The sequence below is a fragment of the Gouania willdenowi genome, chromosome 19 (genome assembly GCF_900634775.1).
Source record: "Gouania willdenowi chromosome 19, fGouWil2.1, whole genome shotgun sequence".
Classification (NCBI taxonomy): Eukaryota; Metazoa; Chordata; class Actinopteri; order Blenniiformes; family Gobiesocidae; genus Gouania; species Gouania willdenowi.
Window position 1 is genome coordinate 16,812,702 of NC_041062.1, and position 25,329 is coordinate 16,838,030.

The 25,329-nt window shown below is 35.7% G+C and overlaps 1 protein-coding gene across 2 annotated transcripts in view; it reads left to right on the forward strand.

The window, feature by feature from the left end:
• Nucleotides 1-925: 925 nt before the first annotated feature.
• slc39a11 (solute carrier family 39, member 11) overlaps nt 926-25,329 on the forward strand; it is a 129,407-nt gene continuing 105,003 nt past the window's right edge. For both annotated transcript variants that reach the window (XM_028475748.1, XM_028475749.1), the window contains exons 1-3: nt 926-986; nt 4,793-4,910; nt 8,148-8,186. In XM_028475748.1, coding sequence (XP_028331549.1) covers nt 4,803-4,910; nt 8,148-8,186 — 147 coding nt within the window. In that variant the 5' untranslated portion in view covers nt 926-986; nt 4,793-4,802. The remainder of the gene's footprint in view (nt 987-4,792; nt 4,911-8,147; nt 8,187-25,329) is intronic.

Sequence of the window (25,329 nt, forward strand, 5' to 3'; positions counted from 1 at the left end):
CAGATAAATATCAAGGAAGACTCTTTGTGACTTTTATGTTAAAATGAGCAACATTTTTCTTGAAGCTAACCAGCTTTTTCATAATCAAAATTCTACTTTTAGAAAGGGAAAGACTCTGGTTAGGAAAATAGTCCAAAATTTCCTTCCGTTTTGCTTGACTTGGCCTGATTCTCATTGATTCTGACATAATGCACATAATATTTACAGAGGTTCGCAGATGTGTAGAGTCGGCTGCCGTTTGAAACCTGACTCTACCTCTCCCAAACTATACTGTTGGATTATGTGAAGAATGTGGTTTGGTAAAACCCTGTGACACTAATAATAGAAATAAACACAATGCATAAAAACCTGTTTATTTCCTCCTATGGATCACCCTAATATCTGTGCAAATTTTACACATTTATAAATAAAGAAAAACTGAATATCACTTAATTCTTTCCTTGATTTTACCTACGCACCCCAGAGGACAACAGACTTTATTGTGGTTGAGTTTTAGGGACATACATTTCACATTAACCACCCTTTTTCTTTTACCCTACCACCCAAAGGGTGTCTTTTAAGCATATTTATGCATATATTAAATATTTCTACTTTATTTCGAATTAGTAATTTGATTTACAGTCTTCCATACTTTTTAAAATAATTGTTTTTTTTTTTAAATCTAAAATTTCTATTTTTTTTTAACTGCTTCCTTTTTTTTCACCAACAACAAAACAAAACAAAACAAAACAAAACAAAACAAAACATAACAAAACAACGTTTTATGATATTAGGTTGTCTAATTATTTTTTATTATTTATTTTGAGGATTTCTGAAAATCTTATTCTGAAATTCTGTGACTTGAACAAAAGCCGCCTTCCTATTGGTGGGCCTCTGAAACCCACTGGCCAATTAGAATCCAGTGAAGGCGGAACTTTGCTGTCGGAAGCACGTGGTCACTGAAGCAGGAAGTAAATACGGCGGAGTCCCAGTGCTGTTGGAGGAAAGTGAGTAAATGTCCAACTAAACTAAAGAAATAGCGATAAAACAGTAACTTAATGCAAAATTACTTCTGCCGCATTAGTATGTGTTTATTAACTATCCTCAAATCAGCATTTAAGTGAAAATAGACAGTATTATAATCGTAAAAACTGGTGTTAGAGCCTTAAACTTAAAGCAGATTGAATGTCATTCCGTGCTTCTCCAGGCTGACTTTCTTTGGCTGTTGCCTGTAAAACAAACTCACACGTCATTTAAGAGATACAAATCAAATGTTGCATCACACATAGTTCCACTGCATGAAAATGAAAACAGAGCTCGATGATGAAGAAAAAAAAAGACTACATGATATTTCATGTATTACATGTATAATATAGATATGCAGCTGGGATTTTCAGTGATGGAATAGATTTTCTCACGGTGGTTACATGTAAAATCTTTAGGAAAACAGCTGCTGGATGCACTGATAGCCGGTTGCAAAAGCAAAATACAATATAATATTATTGTGCAAGGCTTTAGATGATCAAAATAAAGCATCTTTAACGCACATACAGTGTTTATGTCACGTACAGTAAATGTAAACATGTATTTGTGTGACGTGTTGTTTGATAAAAGCAATGAATGCGAGCCTAGGTGCAAACAAACGTCTTCAGGATACAGGATCTTAGAGTAAACAGGATTTGACAACCTCTTGCTCTGCTGTGTGCAAAGCCACGTGTGTGTGTGTGTGTGTGTGTGTGTGTGTGTGTGTGGTTGGCTGGCTGAAATGCACAAAGGTGTGTTTTGGGTTACTGGGTGTGTGTGTGTATTTAGCTAACATCTTTTTCAAACATTTGTTAGACATATTCGAAATGCATATATCACTGATGGAAACGGTTAACGGTTAAATGCTGCCAAAAAGATACGTATGTGTATTCTCCAGGGTTGGGTTACATTTTTCAGTTACAATTACGTCTTCAATTAGGGGTGGGAACCTCTGGGTACCTCGCAATACGATATGATACTCGATTTAAAGCTCACGATAACGATTATCTCACAATTATGGCGATACTGCGATTATCGATATATTGGTCAGAAATCAATCTACGATAATCTATGACATAACAAGAAAGAGAAAAAAAGATGAAGTGAAAAAATAACATTTTTATTTTATATCTCTGAAAGACAATAAATTGAAAAAGTGTCCTATGAACAGTGACAATATTTTAGTGCAACATTTTTGTAAATAAGTGTCAACGTACCAATGTAAACAAATAAGTATCTCCAATAGTGCTTTCTGTAAACAAAAAAAATAGGGTCTTTCTTACCAGTGACACCATTATTGTGCAATATTACAGTAAACAATATATTAGTTCCTTCAACAAACAGTGACAAAATTTATGTGAAAACGTACCTGCATATTTTAGTGAAAAAACAGAAAAGGTTTAAAAAAAAAAAAAAAAGCGCAGGCATATCGATAATCGATCGTGCGGAAAAATATCGTGATATATCGCCGTATCGAGATATCGTCACACTCCTATCTTCAATTATCCATGTTCAATTATGAATACGCTGACCAGCATTTTTTTTTTAATTTACAATTAAATTACAATGATTTTTTTTCCCTCTGAAAGTCAATTACAATTACGCTGTCAATTATTAAATGTCTTAACCATTTTCTTGAATCAGCTGTGAAATACACTGTCACAGTTATCCGTCATTTAATTTGTTTCTCATCTTGTTAGACTTATACACCTTGAATTATTTTATTTTAAAAAAATTAAAAAAATAAAAAGATCCCCGCCCAGGGCCAAATGAGAGCCGGAGATTGGCACCGGCAGACCCCCGCGACCCTGACAAACAGGTATAAGAGGGTCTTAAATTGGATGGATGGATGGATGGAAATAAAAAGATATCTTCATGACATAGCTCATAACACCCAATCCATGTTAAAAAAAAGAATTAAAAAAAGAAAAAAAATGCCCTTTACGAGGTACAGCAGAACATCATTCATGCTGAAAAACCGTAATAGCTACTACCTGTATGGGTGTGAAGATTCACAAAGTGTTATTCAGCATGGCATCTGAGGAATGCACACCTATAGAATTGACCAACCAACCCTGATTAACATGTTGGGATTAACCCACCTTTACTGTAGGAGGTAGAGCAGACAAGGATGCCAGTTGAACAATTGTAGCCCAGGTCGTGCATGTGTGAAACCATAGATGTCCCATTGTGAGGCTTGTGTAAATGTTAAATTCCTTGTTAAGGAGACCTTGTTGGTCACACATGTATTTTGTAAGCAGGGACAAGGCTTGCCTAGAGCAGTGAGTGCTATCTGATGTGTGTAATTAATGGCGCGTTCACACCAAACGTGTCCAAAGCATCAACAGCATCAGGTTTACATCGACAATATATGGTGGACGCGCTTCTGGGGAGCGTCAGAGGTCCCGCTGCCTCGATATTTCCCCCGTAAATATCCAAATATCACACAAACAGAACCAGATTTAATTTTAAAATGTAAAAAAACGCTACTTCTTTGGATTTTTGGTTTTTCTATTTTTTTATTTGGGTTTGAAACCAAATAATCAAAGAATGAAAGTTCCCTTTCCTTTTTTATCAGTGTTATTGTGCAGAAGGAGCCAAAGATGCTTCTTCCAAACCATCACAGAGATCATACGTCTAAGCCAGGGATGTCAAACTCATTTTAGTTCAGGGGCCAAATACGCAGCAGTTTCATCTCAAGTGGGCCACAGATTTTATGTGGGAAAACGAGTAAAAAAGTGTGCGCGCGTTGCTGCAGAACCAGAGCAACAGTTCCTCCTTTTCACACACAAAAACAGCCAGACTCCGTCGTCCATCACCGCGTAAACCGTCCAATTCCAAAACCGAGTCCGTTGTTAACGCTGTAAGCCACAAATTTGTAAACATCCCCAACGTTTCCTCCTTACACTACACCGGGTGTCGCTGCATAGGCTGGTGTAGCATTAGCATGGAGTGCTAACAGCTGATGTGTGTAAACAATGGGTCTGTGGCTCCAAGCAGTGACTCCCAATACGATCGGCAGCAGAAAAAGTCATGCAGTTTGGGCGTCCAGTAGTGCAGTTTGCATTTACATATATGGCAATAAAGTATAATATATTCTATATTAAACCGCAGTTTTGTTTTAGCTGTTAAATAGTTGGAGAGGGAGGAACTCACATTCTAGGAGGCGTGTTAGGTGATGTCACCTGCCAACGTGGGCAAAATCCAACTCGCCCGTTTAAAGCTGACTTTTTACAAAATGTGGAATAACAAGGGAGGCTAAAGGAATGTATATCACTGTATCAAAACCATTATGAAGTGATTTTTTTCATCATACCTCCCCTTTAATGTACTTTAGCTTTTTTTGGAATACATGTTTTGTTTTATTTTAAGGCCTAATATAAATGAAATTTTTTTTTATGAAAAGCAAAGGCTACTGGAATAATTAAAACATGTCATAATATTCATTAAACATTTACTTTCTTTAAAAAAACATGTCTAATAAATGTATTCTAGATTATTTATGCACTATTTAAAAAAAATAGTGAAAAACTTAACAACCGCATTCGATATTCGGTATTCGGCCAAGTGTTTATATTTTATTCGGCTTTGGCTCCGGCCTCAAATTTTCATTTTGGTGCATCACTAATATATATGTTTATATAAATATGAGAGAAATAGGAGAGAGGGGGTACTTGAGCCAAAAAATGTTTGAGAACCACTGAATTATAGATGTACAAAGTTTGGGGTGAGGACTCTGAGGATAAAGTCATTGTTTTGTCTGCTAACGCTGCGTGTGTCTGTTTTCCAGTTCTAGCACTATGCTGGAAGGCTACAGCCCTGTGACCCAGGCGCTGCTGGGAACCCTGTTCACATGGGGTCTGACCGCCGCAGGAGCCGCTCTGGTTTTCATCTTCTCAGCTCGACAGGTACCTAACCTATACCTACTGCCTCCCCTCAGGCCATGTGGTGATGCCTTCACACTGTGTTTCCTCTCAACATTTCACATTAAAGTCAACCTGGAACAATAGAGTTCCAAAATCTACCAGTAATCCTCATTCTGAATCTCAGTTTAAACTTGTTTTTTTTGCTTTCACATGACAATTAACAAAGTTAAAGTCTACTTAGGATGATCTAATGTTTAAAAATGTAATACATTTTGATTTCTAAGAAGCTCATTCCAGAATCAGAATTGGTTTTTATTGCCAAGTACATTTAAATCTACGAGGAATTGTTTTGGTGAATTGGTGCAATAGAAAAAAACAAGGCTAAAATAACGAGTACTTAATTAAAATAACATATGAGAAGCAATTAGACATATATAAAATAGAATTTAAACATTAAATGTACAAAGGGAGCATGGAAGAAAATGCTCCCTTTCACACAACCACTAAAAAATAGGTCTGTTTCTCTTTAAGGAAAAGTTAAGTTTTGGGGCTGATTATATAACAATAACTGAAGAAATGTGAAGTAGGGTCTTTAAACTGTGACTACGTATCACTAAGAATAGCATTTTCATACACTGAAGCATTTAGTGTCACTCAACTAAAGCATCAGCTGTAAAAGATTAGAAACTCTCTAATTAAAAGTGATTTAATGTAGTGGCAGAAGTGATTGGACTAAATTATGTCAGTCGAATTAAAAAGTGTGTAGCTTATTCAGTTGCATCAACTTCAACAACTATATAAAGAGACAAGTATCACTTTTTAAAGCTCTGTAACATCAGTGGATAATACTCAGAGCTAAAGGTAAAACCAGCCCTTAATGTAAATCTATGTAACGTTTGGAATTTATTTGTAATATTTACATTTAAAATATGGGCTATGCACTCATTTATTCAGTTAGTCTTTGGTACATTTTAAACTTTTTTAAATCTTTTTTTTTTTTTTATTGATTATCTATTTTCGAATTTAATTTTACACTGTAAACTGTACACATATTGTTTGTTTAAAAGTAGTACAATAAAAAAACATTTTCTCCCTAATATGATAAATAATTGTGATCAAAATCGTGATTATAATACAGATCAAAGTAATCGTGATTATCATTTTGGCCATAATCGTGTAGCCCTAACAACAGCAACTAGCAATGCTGCTTCTCAACTAAAATGATCCAGGTATTTTCTAAACAGTTTGCATGTTCTCCCTGAGTGCACAGGGGTTACAACCCATACGAGTTCACGTCCAATACGACACTAATATATGCTACGCTACAGATATCGATCGATCGATCTGATTCAATTCTCTATCGGCACAAATCATACGTGCTATAAGAAGTTATTTTGTAGTGTGAAATCAAACTGTACAACGTCTCACTTCGACTCGACAGTTTCTTGATTCTTGTATATATCTGTATTATATTTGTAAATTTGCATTTTTTTCTTTTTTTATCTACTGTAATGTGTGCACTTGTATTTAATACTTGTACATTTTCTTTTATTTTCTTTCTTTTCATTGTTTAGTGTTTTTTTTCTTTTTATCATTAATATTTCTCGGGGCCTCTGTAACAAATATGATATTAGTGATGTTACTCAAACAGAGAACAATAGTCAGCAACAGTAGGTATGAGGAAAAACTGACCAATTTATTATTAACCAATGGGTTACCGACATTTTAACCTTAAAAATAAGAATATTCTACAATTAAATCAAATACATTAAAAAAATAATTTTTCAACCGCCCCAATAAACCCAATAAACCTAAAAATAGTGCAAAATAGCCACTAGTTTAACTTAAACATAAGCATATTCTACAAAAGAATCCATCCATTCATCTATTTTTAATTTTTTTCAGGGTCGTGGGGACATTTGAGTAGAGTTAACAAAAAACCCAAAAACCAATATTATCAATAAAAACAAATTGTGTAACGGTGTGTTTATATCAGACATTCTTTATGCAGACAGTTCTAATAGAGTGAAGATGACTTCAAAAAGCTGTATGGTTAGTAGTGCTGTGAAAAAAAATTGATTTCACGATATATCGCAATTTTTTTGGGGTGCCGATTTGAAATCGATTAAAAAAGAAAAAAAAGAAATCAATGAAAAAAAAAACAAACAAAAAAAAATATATATATATAATTAATACATGTAAAAACATTTTATTGATGTTTTTATTTTTTTTTTTTTACACTATTTTCCTCATGCTTTTCAGGTCATTGTGTTCAGTGACAGAGCACATATATAATATGCATGCACAGGCATTTTATTTTCATATGATCTGTTCGGATGAGTGTTCAAACTACACAATGTGATACATTTTGACTTATTTTTGTGCATTATCAGTAACTCGGGGTACTTTATCCTTTATGTTCTCACTTATAGTGGTCACAATGCTTTCAATGTGTTGCAATGGTTACTTGTTGCACTTTATTTTATGATGGCAGTGTGTAATACTGCATTTTGCAAAAACACTAATGTTTAATAATAAATAGGATGTTTTGAAGCAAGTAGTTTTGACTCAATTTGTCCTCTGAATGATCAATATATTCTGATGAACATATACAGCAACTTGATTTTTCATCTCTATGTTTAATTTTGATATTAACTGGGTAGAAAATTGTGATAGCACAATATCATGATAATATCGTATCGTGATACGTATCGTATTGCAACATTCTTCCCAATACTCACCCTTAATGGTTAGAGTTCACAAACTAAAAGCAAAATACTTTATTACTCACAACTTCAATTATTCGCGTTCCTGTGTGATGAGAAATTATGTAATATGGCAAAAAAAAAAAAATGACGCTTGTAAAGTTTTTTCTTTTTTTTTTATTTAATTGTTTTTGAATGAACATATATACGTTCATCTATAGTAGATTTCAAGTTGGAAGTTGACTTTTGTTTTGATCAACTCAATAATATAACATTTATTACTATACAAGTGCTTCTCCATGAAAGGGTCTGTGTTGTAAAAAGTATCTTGTTTTCGAACCTGAACAATAAAAAACAGAGTTTGTTGACTTACTTCAAAAATAATAATGATAATATATACAGTAATCTCTGAAAGGTGCCATATTTTGTTCGGCCCTGAGGAAAATAGATTCAGACTTTTCTTTTTCTTTGTGGCGTCCTTCCTCCTCGTTGTCAAAGAAACGTCTCATGTTCATCAAACATAGTCGGTTTCTTTTCCAACATTTTTTCTTCTTGTCTGTTGTGTCTTTTTTAGAAGCGTATCTTGGATGGAAGTTTGGGCTTTGCTGCTGGGGTGAGTCACTCATTTTTCTTACACGTACGATACAGATTGGAGAACGTGGCTGAGGTTGACTCAGTCTCTTAACGTTGATGCATCAACATGATGGTTTCAACAACGTGTGGAACTAAAGCAGAACTCAGCCTTCGGTGAACTGAAATGCTTATTTATTAATTGTTTGGTAATCATCACAGTTAAAATATTTTCAGGCATTTGCATTATTGTTTAAATGGCTCTTTTTAATTTCTTTTTGGCACTTTTGCTGTAGTTTTGACACAATTGAGACCCATTCATGAAAGGAAATGGGATTTCTTTGCCTTTGCTCCATCTTTAATGCCATTTTTTCTCAATCTTAATGCTTTCTGATACAATTTAGGTAATATGTGCAGACATTTCTCACCAACATATTTGATAATTCATTCTGCTGCCTTATCAGAAGTCACACCATTTTAGACATAGAATGGTTAAATCAGGTGCCAGATATCTCCATATGTTTTTTTAAATTTACTTTTTAATTGTTTTTATTTCAAACAAAACAAAACAAAAAAAAGGACAAAAAGTAATAAACAAATCTCAACAGAAATCTCTATAAAATAAAATAAAAAGTCAATTTCAATATAATACATTAGAATTCGTTCGATAAGGGGTAGGAAGAAGCCTAGGTTTGTCAAGTCCTACCCCCATTCTTCACCATTAACAAATGCAAAATCCAATTAAATAAGACAGATGAATACTCCAATCAAGGTATTAAGAAAAATAGAACAAAAACAAACAAAACAAACAAAAATGAGCATGTGCCATCAACATCTGTGATATTTACATTTCTGTACTTTTCAAAAACATTTCATTTGTAAAAAAAAAAATGTTTCTGAATTTTATTCATACTTAGTTTAATTGTTTCATCAAGATCGTTCTACAAAACCACCCCACAGATGGAAATACACATACTTTTAAAGTTTTCTAAAGTTATAATAACCCCACTCTGTCTTTTTTTTGCTTAATGCATGATTTGTGCAGTCTTAAGTTGTACCAGATCTCCAAACTTTAAGGTGCGTGATTTTAAAAACAGTATACTGTATTAGTTTGTTCATAATGTCCTACATTGTTTACTATATGAATGGCTCTTTTTTTGGTCGTGTGTAGATAGATAGATCTCCACATCAGTTCCTTACTAATGTCTGCTCTAGATTTTAAACCACTTTCTCCCCATCGTTCTTCTTTGCAGTTTGGCAAAAGTTGATCTCCGTCACATCTACTACTTGAACAGCACAGTCACTTTCATATGTTTTTCGTGCAAACTGCCACAACGTTATTGCTTTACCACCTTAATAGCCAGGGTTTCCAGAGCTCTAGGTTCTTCCTGGAAATGGGTTCAGGACCAATATTTCCAGGGTCACCACTTAGTAGAGTTCTTTCAATTTGTCCATTTACTGTTATTGGCTTCACAGTTCGCTCTCTGTTTCCCAGTGAGGTGTCACCTGGTAACAACTGACCAGTGTGTGCTCTAAAGCTGTGTGTGGTAGTGTGTTATCAGCAATATGTATTCAGAATAAAGGTGTAAGGAAAAAATCGATTCGGCGATATATCACAATATTTCACCGGGCGATTATCGTATCGATTCAAAAACTGTGAAAATTGTTTTTTTTAAATCATGTTTTTTAACGGAAAAAAAAAAAATTGCTAACATATGCATCGCAAGTAAACACCTGGTAACAAGGTGTCAGTGAACCACATCAACTACCTCACCCCTCAATGCGTTTTTAGCTTGGAAGTTGATTGTACTTTATTTTCATAAAACATACTGGGCACTTTTATAGAAGTATGTGGTTAATTCTAATTAAGAAATAAATTAAGAACTTAATAGAATCCAAATTTGTTGTAGAAGCAAAAGTTTAACTGTTTTGAAAAATGATGAATATATACAACTTGTTTTTGATGTTGGTACTTGAATTAATTAGTTACCATTTACTTGTTCTTGCAAGTTTGAAAAAATGAAATAGTTTGTATTTCATACCGTTTTGTACTTGTAAAGGTGAATTTTGCTGTTAATGATATCACAATATATCGCAATGTATTTTGTATTGTTCTGTATCGGGATATATTGTATTGTGACATGCAAATGGCAATGCACACCCCTATCAGTTCTCGGTATCGGTGAACTTTAAGGAAGTGCAAGTACAGTATATCTATAGTGCAGTATCTACCCGATACCAGTATCAGTATCAATGCATCGCCAGTTTTTACTTTTTACAGAAGATTAGAGGTTTGAGTGTCTGAAGTTGCCGTATTTCCTGGAGTATAAATCACTATATTTATTTTTTTTTAATTCAGTGAGCAACTTTTTATCCATTTATCTGTTATGCAAAAACACATATTTAGCTTCAGTTACTTTCTTTGGCAAAGCAACTATTAAACAAGCTTATTTTCCTTGTCACTATGGGGTCTATTCTCCCGTCTGGACTTAAGCGCTTTGACGTGCTTCTCTCCTAATCGTATTCTCCGGTCCAGGTTCCTGACACACCCACCGTGCGTATGGAGCCAAAAATTGTGTTTGTGTGAATGGAGGCCGGCTGAAGGAAAGGAGGCGGTGATGTCATTTTTTTGGGGCTGTTTAGAAATCACGGAACATGGAGTTTTCCCAACGCTTGTAAATGTCTTTGAGATCTGTGAAAATTATAAAGTTCACTTTTAATTTGGAACGCCTTCATTGATAAAAAATATAACAGGTTGATTTGATCAGATCATTGATCAGATTATTGCAGTGTGACTGAGTCACAGTTAAAATATCTTTCCTTGATCATCATCACCTTCATCATCATCATCATCGCTGTAAAGTGTGACCGTGTTAGATGCGCTGTAAATATGAGGAAATAATAATAATAATAATAATAATAATAATAATAATAATAATAATAATAATAATTCCATAATACGCAGTTTTAAATATGAATTGTTTAAAACGACCTGAGCTGAGCCTCATTAAAATATATGTGGGAACAGTTTGGTCAATCCTCATCTGCATATGACAGCTTTTTTCACTCTGTAGTGGATCAAACTGTGACTTTACGTTGGATATAGTATGAAAATAGTTGAATCACTGTGACCAACGTGGACAGAAGTCTGCGTCTGTCAGTTTTAATTAATCACGCAGCAGCAGCTGAGTGATCACAGCTGCTGCTGCCCGACGCACGAGTCCGTGTGGCTTCAAATGTAACTAAGTTCATATTTCTAGTGCAATATAATGTTTCACTTTATCGGGGGCACTGCACTTATTCCAAGGTTAGAAACGCGTAGGAGGAAAAGGACTTACGCACACCGAAGAATGCGCGTAAAGCCAGATTTGAATGGGAACACCCATATTTCAGGACTGCTCCACCCACAGTGCGTAACTGGGTTGAAGGCATGCAGCGACTGACTTAAGAACAGGGGGAGAATAGCACACAGCCAGAAACAACACTGCTGTGTGGCTTTTTGGACTTACGTACATGGGAGAATAGAACCCTATTTGAACAGTAAGAATGGATAGTACTGTACATTTAATATAGATTTTAATTTTAGCTTTCATCCTGCAAACTTATTTTATCTGATCTTTTTCCGCTTTGCTGCATTTAATCTCTTCTGGAATAAAACAAACTAATCTAGTCATATCTGATGGGTTGGTTTTAATGTTTCCATCAAAAGAAGACGATGGTGACTATGACGAGATCACACAAATACAAATTTAAAAAATAAAAAAGGAATTTTTGACATCATCAGTCTCTTCAAAATGATTGAATGATTTTAAGCTTCAACAAGTTTCATTTGTTTTGTTGAAAACAGATCTTTCTGATAGTTCCCTCTGTATTTAATGGTTCAGTGATTGCACAGATGTGAATACATGCTACATTGTGCATTTAATTTGGAATACAAAATACATGAATTCCCACAGGGAAGACATGCTTTTAAGTTTCAGTCTGACAAGAAAAAAAAAAATCAATTGTGTGTGAGCATGATAGTGAGAGAGAGAATCTCTGTTCACAGCTCAGTGGGTGTTTGAAGTTCTTCATTTGTCTTCTTATGATTCAGATGCCCTCCTGTTGTCGTGCTTAGCATCTCCTGTCCTCTCTCCTTAAATAACGTGTCGTGAATTTGAACACGCACTAACAGATTTTTGGATCCAGGTGGATACATGACAGACACACAAAGTATTGTTTTTGTCAGTGCAGTCTGTCACATCACGCCACCTCAAAAGCTCAGAAACTCAGAGCTCACTCATATTCCTCCACTTTGTCAGCTTCAGCATCGTTGGCAAATTGATGTACGGAGGAATTAGGTTTCATTCTTGAAATGTTTAATCGACTGCTTGAATGCCAAGCCTCGCAGAAGGGCTAGGACTTAATTAGCCATTCCTTAGCAGAGAACATTTTATTCAGAGGTGGCAAGCAGGATTTAGTAAGACAAAATTTTCATTAAGCAGCAATTGTTTACATTTTCCACACTTGTGTCTTGTGGAAAACCTCCACATACAAAGACTTATGGCACGTTCACACCAAACACGTCGAAAGCGTCATGTGTACACATACAAAATATGGTGGATGCGCTTTTAAGAGCGTTGAGAGGTCCAGCTGTGCGTCCCGTGCCTCCTGTACGGCGCATTTTGTTCTGCCGCGCCTTCTGAAATTTCAAGGCTTTGACATGCTTCCATCGCCTCCAACCTGGCCGACGCTAGAGCTGGGATTGTTGAATTTTTGGGGCATATTGCGGCGCGTCGTCCAAAGGAGCTTTCCCCAACCGTGACAGATTCAGAATGAAAAAAAAAAAAAACCTAACTGGAGACAGATGGAATAGAGCGCCTGTAGTTGTTGTCCTGGTAGGAGATGCGAGCACTGATGCGGGTCAGCAGGTCGTCAAACTGGGCACGGAGAGACAGAAGTAGCGCCGAAAGCGACTTTCATCCGAGCGCAGCTTGGTGAATCCAGAAACGGCGCCAAGGCGCCCTTCGACGCCCTTTATCAAATAAAGCCAAGCCACTCTCTTGATAATGTAGAGCCGATGTCTTCAGCAAGGAAGTCCAAACTTTATTTTCCATTCACTCACACTTCTCTATAGCCTTCTGACATCACAGTGCACACTGAGTCACACCAAAATACATCTGACCGGAAACGAAAGAGATCCTTTTTCATATTAAACTGTTTTATTTTACTTTGAAGCAAAACTAATACACATTTCTGTGTATGAATTTTGTGTCAAGAAATATTTTTATTTTATGAAAATAAACCAAACTTCATAAAATATATATAAAAGAAAATAACACTTCCATAATACAAGTGCTTAACCCGGGCAGCCCATGGACAAACTCGGGAAATATTCATTCAAAAATTAAATGAACAAAGATTCACTACTCAATAATGAATTTGCAGCCATTGGACTTTGTTATTATTTGTGTTTCTTTGAACAAGTGGGGTGTGTCTGAACGAAGGCACTGGGAGGAACTGTAGCTTTTTGGATGATGGTGTTACCTGTTTGGTCACCCATTACCCTTGGAAATGCGCAAAATCTAAATAGTGCAATACAAGTTTTTAATGGAAACACCTGAATTTCGAAAAAACACTCTAATATTGCAAAAAAGTTTTCATGAGGCGGAATTTCAGACGTGCTATAGAACTTTGTCGACATTTATAAATATCGATTTTGCGAAATCTGTAATGGAAACCCACTGCAGATGTGCAGTCATGTTGGAAGTGTTTCCACTTAATAAAAAAAATAAAAAGATAAAAATAAAAGATAAAAGTCAAACATCTGTCACAGTGGTTAGTTTTAAAATCTTAAAACTGAAAGTGTTCTGTGTTGAATTATTGTGACGAAGGTTATAACATGAAGCCAAGGTCTTGACAACGCTAAGTATGTTCATTACTTCTGTTGCCATGCATCTGTTGATGCATATTGTGTGTGATGTGAATGTGTATTGGAGTCCTGAGGGGACGACGATACCTCCTAGGAATACTCGACAAGACTGACATGAAGGGCCTCCCCCACAATGAAGACTTGCTCTCACTTAGAATATTGATCACAGTCAGAAAGCACTTACCTTTAATCTCACCACAGCATTAGCAAGCCCATTTTTCGTTGGGTTCCTATGTCTGCAGCCATGAAATATTTAACTGGAGGTCAATAAATTGATGAGAAGTGCTGCAGATGTTGTGTGTGTTCCACTCAGGCTCTCTTGTACAGAGATACATTTTAAAGAAAAGATATTTGTAACTCTAAAGAACAATGGAAGCAACTCTGCACGGCATTTAATTATTAAGTCATTGAGTGCCATATAGACATGAATTGAGTTTTTTGGCTGGGGTTGCTAGGCGACAGTGTGACGAAGCTCTCCGGTGAATATCTAACTTGTACCATGATGTAGTGACTGGTGACCTGTAGGTGGCAGCAGCGCACCTTCGGAATGAGAGATCAACCGTGATTTCAGAGCTCAGAGGGAGAGGAAAGGAGTTTACGAGACAAAAAATGGCGCTACGAGAGTTGATGCTGAAGTTTCAAGCAGCTCACAGCAGCGCACTCTCGACCAGAGCAGGTGTGGAACTAAGTGGACTATTGAGAGTGTTGCGATGGTGAGAGAAAACGATCAAAAAAACGGGGCAGGGCGGTGACACTCAGCATGTCCGGGATGAGGAGGAAGTGGCGTGTGTGGAGAATGACGGGGGAGAGACTTGGAAGACGGCAAGAAAACCATTCAACTCAACAATAATGTTGCCATCAAAAGCCCGGTCTCAGTGTGGTTTTTGTAGTTTTAAAGAAGGAAACCAATGTTGAGGTGTTTCTAAAGCAAAAAAATTGCTTCAAAGTCACTAATAGATTTTTTCTCAGCTTTTTGTCACAAACTGGCAATTTGCGTGAAACTTGCCTCTATTGAACTGCTGATTATGGAAGAACGAAACAAGCCAGAAACAAAATTATTTTTTCTGATGAAAGTAGAGAGTCTGGTCTTTCAGAATCCCATGTCATAATTCAGATTGTCATAGTCCAAAATATTCTGTGGGTCTTTAAAAATCAGTCAAAATGCTCTAAAACTGCTGGCACTGAGGAGATAGAAATTTTGAAAATGACTGGCACTGAATGAGTTAAGGGTGACTGCTTGAATTGTGGTTTACATATATAGCTGTCTTCGTATGTTTTAATCAAGTGTGGATCGGGCTTTGACTGCAGGGAGTTTACTAAGGATGCACTGAAATGAAGATTGTTACCCAAAACCGAACGCTGAAAAACACTGAAATAAATTATTATGAATTTTTTATTACAATTGCATTTATGTCTTTGACTGTGTCCTAAACTCACTAAAATGAAGGCATTGCAATGGCATACATTAATATGAATGCTGAAAGGAATACATGCATTTTTTTTTTAAGTATTTTTTTTTTTAACTGACTTTTCAATAAGGCACAAAATTAAATTAGATAAGATACTAAATAAAATGTATTCATATTAATATAATAATTAGATGTACGCAATATAAACACAAAGTGCATTTAAATTATTGATTAAAAAAATAAAATAACTTTTATGTTTGTTCTGGTTATTTTGTTTTGAAAACGTATAAATCTCACTTTTGCGGTCACATTTCCTTTACTTGACTACAATTGATTAAACTTGGTGCCAAAGCAAGGCACACAGATGCTGCGTGGGAGTTCTATTTACTGCGTGGCAGAGGCACACGCACGCACACACACCCTTGCAAGACCCACACGCAAACGGAATGCCCGTCCAAAAACCCCACCCCTCCTTGATCCGAACTGATCTAAAACATAATTTCATCCCAGTCTAAATTCAAGTTATCTTCAAATCTATTAATTTTTTATTCTGCATAGTCAAAATGATGTTTAAAATGTCTGTAATCATGTACTGCACAGGTAAAAAAAACAAAACAAAACATTTTGTTTCGGCAAAATGACTTCATGGATTTCTGCAATGTTAATTTTGACTAGTCACAATCTAACTACAGTTATTTTTAACTACACTGCATGTTTATATCCATGATATATAATAAAATGGCTTGAAATTTAGCTTCTTCCTGGAGCCTGAGTAAATCTTCCTCAGTATCTTCTAAGATTGTTAACATCTCGCTCCTGAATAAAATTAAGGTTATTATGACTGCCTTCCCATGATCGGTCAGGCTGCCGTAGCATTGGCACTGGAGGAGTGTAATTGGAAAAAGAGAATGAAGACAGTAAAGCAAATAATAAATCATAATGTATTTTTGTAGCAACAGAGGTAATGCACAATGCATGCTGCGTTTATAGGCATTGCAGTAGCACTTTTAAGCCTCTTTCCAGAATGCTGACTTGGCAACCTGAAGAAAGGCTCCCAGTTGGGTTTCAGTTGTAGATGAAGTCTGGATTTAGTGAAGGGAGCTTCAGGGAAGGAGTTACCTGAATACAAAATGTTTCTGCAAGGAAGTGCACTTAATGTTTTTGAATAAATTGGCCTCAACTGTGAAACGTGTGAACATTTACATTTAAATGTACATTTTTTTTTTAATTGCATCTGTAGGCAATTATGTACAGTTGACTTTTTTCCCAATGTAAACTGTTTGACAGGCAGTGCAACAATAGTTCACTAAGCATTAGGAATAAACGCACTACATCTGCATGATTCATCTGCATGTTTGTGTCTTTCCATAGCTGAATGCAAATCAAACTAATTTAATGATTGGAGTTTTCTGTACTTGGGGGGTTTATTTATAATAAACATTCATAAGTCATGGAATTAATGCAAAGACGCATGTGTTCACAATCATGCAGCTCAGTTTGTTCAGCCGTTCAATTTTATAGATGTTTTAGTCCTCAGTGATAGACAGCTAGAGGCTCTTTGCGAAACGAGGCCCAAGGTTTTACAGCCATTGGAAAATTGGTTGAATGTCACTGATCAAATGGGAATACTTTCATTTCTAATCTCCATAGCAATAGCTTGTCCATAGAGTCAGTACGGCATTTCTGTGAATGCTGCGGTCCTTTTTCTTCACTTCCCATGAAATGCTTCAGTAACCAAAGGTCAATCTTTTTCTCATGTTTTATATTTTGTTGTCCAAGGTAAACAAGTTTAGTGAACTAAATAAATTAAAAGCAATTGTAAAAGCTCTTTTTCAAGGCTGTTTTGGGTTTTGGGTCCAAATAACTGAATGATTCCTCTGATGAATCCATTTTAGGATTAGGGTTGGGTATCGATTGGGTTTTATCTGATACTGGAGCCTAAACGGTGCTTAAACTGGTACTTAAAAAAAAAAAATAAATACATAAAAATTCAATCGCATACACTTTGTTAAAATATAATATCCTTTTATTTTCAGGGCCAAATTGAACACAATATTACCTTGAATAATATATGCACAAAACATTTAAATAATATCAAATAAAGCAATATTGTATTCAACTATATAATACTGGAGATGAATATTGTTATCATGATTATTTACTGTATGTCAATAATCATTAATAAAATAACTCTATTTCAATATTTAATTTTTAAAGCTTTAGGGAGCCATTGCAAAAGAGTCAAACAGCCACATGTGGCTCCTGAGCCGCAGGTTGTAGTAAACCCCTGAGCTAGCCCAATTTTTAGCTAGCCTATCTGTTGCCTTCCTGTGTAAATGCAAAACTGTGTTTTCTAAATCTGGTGTTAAAGCTTAGGTCCAACATTTTGTCTACAAATACGACTTGTTATGATCTTAACACCAAAATGTTAGTTCTTATTTAGTCTGGTTACTACCGTTTACGTCGGAACCGGTGCCATATTGGTACCGCGTTTCGGTACCCAACCCTACTTAGGATGTACAGTAGAGATGTAACGATTAATCGTAAGGCAGTTAAAAATCGATTCATAGGTACCACGGTTCACATCGATGCTCTGAAAATTGAATCGCAGTACTTTTTTTAAACAGCAGAGGGCGCTATATATATATTAATCCTTCCAGAAGTGGACGTGACGGGCAGAATCTGCTACTATTTTCTTTCTGGCCGCAATTTACTGTTAAACATGCTCATAAATGATTCTTTACTCCTTTAGCACCGAAAGAATATCTGTAATATTACGTGAATATCTGTAAAAGTCACGTTTTTCTATTATCTCTGTCTGCTAGCATAGCTTCTCTTCTTCACTGGTGGAATAACTGCATGCCAACCGACCACTGGGTTACCAGCGCCCTCTGCTGGTCTAAACAAATATCTGACGTAAATACAGTAAAATGACTGTTTTTTTTTGTTTTTTTAAAGTCCAATTGTTAAGGCACAAAATACATTTTCAGTTGCACTTTTAAAAAAAAAGAACTATTATGCAGTTTTGCATTGTTTATTATAGAACCAGAATTTAAATTAATAGGCTTCATTTTCATTTCTATTATTCCTTTATTTATTTCATTCAAGATTTATTTTTAGTTAAATTGCATAATTTTGCATAGTTTATCAAGGGATTCTTTTGACAATGAAAAGTAAAAGTAAAATAGTATAGTATTTTCCCCCAAAAAATAAAGGAATATTTTTCAGTCATTTGTCAACATTCCCAGTTTGTAAAATAAATCTTGAGAAAATCGTATCGTGAACCCAGTATCGTGAATCGAATCGTATCGGGAGTTGAGTGAATCGTTACATCCCTAATGTACAGTCTAAGTTGCATTTTGCAGATGTTTTCACAATCCAACATCTGACTTTTTAAAGCAGATCCAGGTCTATGTGATAGACTGGCATCTTTTTTAGGAAGAAAAACCACGATAGACTGTTATTACAGATTTAAGGTTGACTCGGCCCGGATTTCCACTGGATGCCCAACTACTCCGTAACATATCCGCTGCATAATTACAGCGTAATCTGCTGTCCGGCAATGCTCAATGCCCCCGTCTGCACTTAGGAAATGTAGCTAATTCATATAGCGAGTTGTAGTCAATACAAAGAGAACCACAAAGCCATACAAGCAGTTCATTGTGTCGGTTCTGCCTTGTAGATCTTCTACTTTTGTGGAGATTAGTGTGATTCAGCTATGGATAAGGTCATTATTTATACGTGAAATACAATCCAGGGTGTACCCCCGCCTAGTGCCTGAAGAAAGCTGGATATAGGTACCAACTGACCCCTGTGACCCTGAAAAGCAGCAAGCTGGTTGGAAAATGAATGGAAATATGATCACCCTTGAACACAAAGTATTTTATTCTATGTCTGTGCACTACTTCCTGTCCTACAGAGGCTTATCTTTGCTGAGTTTATGTTGCATTGCTCCGGCGTCCGGCAAAAATAGAAGTGCTTCGTATCTGTTGCAGAGGGCTCCGACATGACTAATTTGTTACACAGCTGTGCTGGACCGTATATACATTTGGTAGAAATTGACTGTAATGGAAACTCGTTGTTGCTGTTACGCAGCAGATATGCAACAGTTACGAATCCAGTGGAAAATGGGGGCTTAGTCAGTCTTGCACTTGGACCTTGTTTTCTTTATTTGTTTTGTATTTATATGGTCTTTATTACTTGTATTACATTTGCTATCAGAATATATTTAATATGTATGTTCATATACAGTGTAGATTTGACCTGCTTAGTAATATCTTCAAAGGGCAATATCAAACACCAACACAATGTCAACATATTTAACATTCATTAACTCAGTATTCCATCAACTCTCAATAGGAACATTAATATATCTACATCTATATCTATATATCTATATCTATATCTATATCTATATATATATATATATATGTACTCATTTATTTATTAGAAAGCTTTTTGGATTGTTTTAAATAATAAAAAAATGATGACTGTAGCTTTTTGAAACTAGATAACCAATAATTTTGGATTTTTCCATCATATTTCTTCTTTATTTACCAACAAGTTGCACATTGACAAAAACAAGAGGAGATGCCAGGTAAGATGGATGAGGTGAGAGATAACGACTTCAGAAGTGAGACAGAAAGTGTTGATCGATTCGGGCTGAAAAGGAAGATGAATTTGGACAAAGTAGCTATTATTATTAGCTCTTGGAGATGCAGCATAGAATGAATAAATTGATCCAATTCATTGTGATGATGCAAGACCACCAGTCGTTTGAATAGAATGATGAAATTGTACACATGGTGGCAGGAGACTCTTAAAAGGTCTCCTGTGAATTCCAGTTTAGTATAATCATCGGAGAAACCTAGAAAAGGTTAGGTGCTTACGAGGTATCTGTTGGATTTCCCATCCAATCCAATGACATGATTTATTTTGCACCCATGTTATACTCTATCTTTGTGAAGTACTAGAAACGTCTCTGAATCAAGCCACTGTAGTTGAGCCTTCGATTTCCTGTTTCAATTTTTTTTCCAATTCCATTTTTATTTTTATACTTGACATTTATTTTCTTTAAGGAAACTGACATGTCTACCATGTTAACCCAAAACTCACATTAAATGTAGGACATCCAAAACTTGGATTCTTCTTCTTCTTCTTCTTCTTCTTCTTTCTTCTTTCTTCTTTCTTCTTTCTTCTTTCTTCTTTCTTCTTCTTCTTCTTCTTCTTTCTTCTTTCTTCTTCTTCACAATTTCATATCTAACACTATTTAGAACAATAATATGAAACATTCAACTGCCTAAAAGGAAATGCCCAGTCTTCATTTTCTTCTTCTGATAAAGCCTGTTTTAATGTTTTGACGTGCGCAAAGTTCAGTTCATTGCTTTACTGAGGCCACAGTTGTTAATCATATTATTACGTGGTTCATGCTCGACAGTCAGAGCACTGGGGCTGCGCTGATTGATTTTGTGGGCCAATGATGGAATTGAAATGGAAAAAAAAAGGATTGGTAATGCCAGTGTTGAGAAATATTAAGGAAGGGAAAAATATTACCAGGTGATGTTGTTGTTGGATTGTGTCAAAAGGTTGACTCCATTTTGGAACCTTAACAACAAGTAACAAGTAGTAATTCAAGCCTGCATGCAGTATAGTTGTTAGACTTTTAATGGTTAGAAGTGAAGCTGGCTGTGGACAGTTTGATTTTGTATCATTATCATCATTATCCAAAGTTTTCCCCTCAATTAAAAAAATTCAGGAGAATTCACGACAGCTAATATATATAAATATTTTTTTTGTAATTGCGCCTTTCTCCCTCTAAGTGGAGAGTCTATGAATGTTGGCGTTCAAGCGGTTAACTATGTACAGAAATGCAATTACCATCACAGAAAGTTTCCCATTTGCTTACACCCGTGTCAAGCCTCTTTTTCACCAAGCAAAGTTTATTTCTGGAAAAGGAGCCCTCATTAGGCCTCATTATGTCATTTCAAAAACTTGAGAAATAAGAAAGATCAACAATGCTTGCAGATGTAACGTCAGATTTTCTGGATTTAAAGACAAGCACAGGAGTTTTATTTGAGCATCTGCAAGGGAATTAACAGAACAGATCGACTGGTGGAGAGTAACTCAGAAAAGACGGTCCAAGGACAAGGAGGACCATAAGAGACAGGGACATACTTAAGTATTCGAAACATATGGTATATCATATGCTCCCAAGTGTATGGGATTGTAACAGGATTACTGTCAAGGTGAGGGTTGACGACAGACAGGTTGTTGGTTTTCTGACTTTTATTGTCCAGTTCATCCAGTCTTTCCTGTGTGTACTCCTCTGTAGGAGTGTGTGTTCAGTCCACCTGCTGCACACTGCCAGTAGCTTTGCCTTCTAACTGCTCCCTAGAACAAACAGTATAAAGCAGGTGTAATTAATCACATTCACTCCGCCTGGGATTAGTCACCCACAGAGTCTCTCCCTGAATCACCATCCTCCGGTTCTCTATGTCATCTAAAATATGCTTCCATCACAGATATAAAATGCAGTTGTAAAAGCCTTTTTTTTTTGCTGATGTTCATTCTTTATGGAGAACTCAGCAGGACAGCCACTCACTGTGGAATTGATTATTCTGCAGCCACGAGATGTGCAAGGCTACAGTACTTGTGATTTCAGAAAAATATGTCTTCAGTGAGAGCACATTGATTTACCTGATGCACATTTTGAAATAGTCTCTTAAAGAACCTTATAGATCAACCACTGGGCAAAGCCAAGCTGATGATTGGATTTTCCAATGGATATAATGACACTGAGCCCGTAACACAAATGAATCTTTGGGTTAGATGTTGGAAACATTGTGGATGATGGTGCAGCTTGCTCCGTTTCGGCTGTAGCTGGTATGTACTGTGAATAAAATCAATGTTAATGGTGTTTGGCCATCATCCTTTTTCTTTTTCAAGGTTGTATTTGTATTACATAATGTTATTTACTGAAAGTAATACTCAAAATATTATGAAGGAGTCAAAACACACCAGTCATCTTAAAACAGTGATAATAGAAAGTAGATGTCATTGAATTCAAACACAATGAGTGTGGAATGAGACGAAAATGGACTGAGATAATTAGACTTGGCTTCTACCAAATGCTAAAAGGCCCGACGACAACAAAATAGCTTAAGGAGACTCTAAGGTTGAGGACATAAGGAGAGTTTAGGATTCCAAATAGTAGATTTACTTTTTCCTCTTGTGTCTTTCATAAATCTTAGCTGGAAATATCACCACTATAATTCTCTGCTGTTTCAATTTTTATATTCATGTTTCATTTACCTTCTCCATTTTGTCATCATCGGACAAAGGTATTAGTTACTTCTATTACCGACCCAATGTAAGGGCTAAAATGATTCTTCGAAGAAGTTCCTATTATCAATGTGCTTTTAAGAGCCATAATTTTATTGCAAAGTTTTTAGCATATTTAATACCATAATTTGGCATACATTAAAATACACTGTTATTGTAAAACGGAAGGCTCCAACAGTCGTGTTTACCATTAACATTGTAAGAAAACATTAATGGTTGGACTATTGTGAAGCAGATTTGGTTTTATATTGATGATTATTGGTTGCTGTAGTCGCATAATGTTTAGTTACGTTGCATCTTTACCCCTGATGCACTATTTTTATCATTAATAAACCATGTATAATACATAATACATTATTTTATATATGTTTTGCTCTATTCAATTTGTCTTGTTGGTTTTATGGAGAATTGAGCTTCAAATAGTGTTTGAGCTTTTACATTTTGTGAATCTCTTCTGTAACACACTACAGTACTACCAAAACATTGGCGTTGCAATTATAGTTTTTTGTTAATGACAGTAGGTAAAGTGCACATGCTCTTGTAATGCAAATGTTCCCATTAATGGTCCTTTTGGTTGATTGCTGCAGTGAGTGCTTTTTTAAATGGTGACAGTAATCCTTTTTCATGATAAAATGGGACGCTGAGAGCATGAATTCATTTTAGGAAAGGAAAAATAATTACATTTAATGATTATAATTATTTCAATCACATAGTGTTTTTTTTTATTTGCTTTTCTTCTTGCTGGTTTCAGTAGCACTTTTGTTGGATAGAAGAATAGTCTTTTCAAGACATCGTGCCATTCTGTTTTTCTTAAGGTGTTGGGACCTAATTAAACCTATCGATACCAGAGATTGTGTCAATAGGACTCCTTAGATGGAATACAGGACATGTTTCTTTTGAGGAGTCTAATTCTTTCTTTTCACTCATATGATCTATAAAATGATGGACACAAGTGTGTTGAAAATCTAGTTTGTTGTGTTATACAGGTGTCACATTTAAGAGTTGTACATGAAAAACCTAAAAAGTGTATGCGTGTTCTGATAGATTATTAGTCTTTAAATTAAATATAACAATAAATGTATCTTCACATCTGCTACTGCAGATGTCTAAGCACATCCTTCCTTAGATAATCAATAATTACCCAAAAAATATACAACAGTTCAGCTCTACATAGGTGAACTGGTTTAGTTTAGTAAGAACTCCTAAAGGGAAGCAGATGATTCTCACAGACAAGGCTATTTGTTGGATCATCTATTCACTGCATTGGTTTAAAGATAACACATGTCAATACATGAATAATGGGCCATCAAATGATACGGTTGCTTAAGGACGCACATGCACACTACAGACTGTGATCAGCGACCTAAGCCAGGATGTACACTTCCTCATGACAAAGCTGTGATAAGTCAAAGCAGCCCATTAAGCCACCGTGAATCGATGTGAACATGTGAATATGTGACATGACTTCTGCCACATTTTGTTACCATGTCAACAGTCAAAGGAAATTGTTTTTTTATCGAGCAGTTGGTTACCAAGATCTAAAAAAGACAGTAACGTGATGCCAATTGGAAATATCAAAGAAAGCTGAGCTATTAGCATGCATCCTTTAAAACCAGATAGATAACAATTGGTCAATTATCTACAGTAATAGGAAACAAAGATTGGTTATTATTGGTTATTGACCAGTTAGTTGTTGGTACGTTGTTTAAGGGAAAACCCTAACCTTAATAGGTGACAGAGATTGGTTATTATTGGTTGTTGACCAATTAGTTGTTGGTACGTTGTTTAAGGGAAAACTCTAACCTTAATAGGAAACAGGGATTGGTTATTAATGGTTGTTGACTAAATAGTTGTTGGTACGTTGTTTAAGGGAAAACCCTAACCCTAATAGGAAACAGGGATTGGTTATTAATGGTTGTTGACTAAATAGTTGTTGGTACGTTGTTTAAGGGAAAACACATGCACACATAATGGCCAACTTGAAAGTGACAACACGAGGACTTTTGGTTTCCTCCAATACGTGATTGCTCGCTATATTTGAAGATTCATGAATGGATACTAGACACAAATAATTTAGTAGTGCTTTTAGCTCCCAAGAATAATTTTTGTCCAACAAAATGAGCTGCAATCAGCTTTGGCTTTTCATCACACAGTGGCTCGAGGAAAAAGGCTGTATAGCTGGTGGTAGAGCTGGAGATGACTAACAAGACGCTTCCATTACTTTTGATTGGCACTGCTGACTGACTGCAGGCACCTGTTTCTCATTTCCACTGCTGATGGCATATCCGTGAAGTGAGAACTGTGAGAACCAAAATACAATGTGCATTAGCATGTGGCAACTTATTAGTGATAAACTGTGAAGGCTACAGACGCAAAGCACTCAACTGTGTGTTTGAACTGTGAGAGCTGATGCAAAGAAACTGTGTCAGACGTAATGAGGTAAAAAAAGAAAACACTTCTAAATACATTGAAATGTCAGCGCACCCAACTTGATGATTGAAGAGAATGTATTTATTGCCTTCATT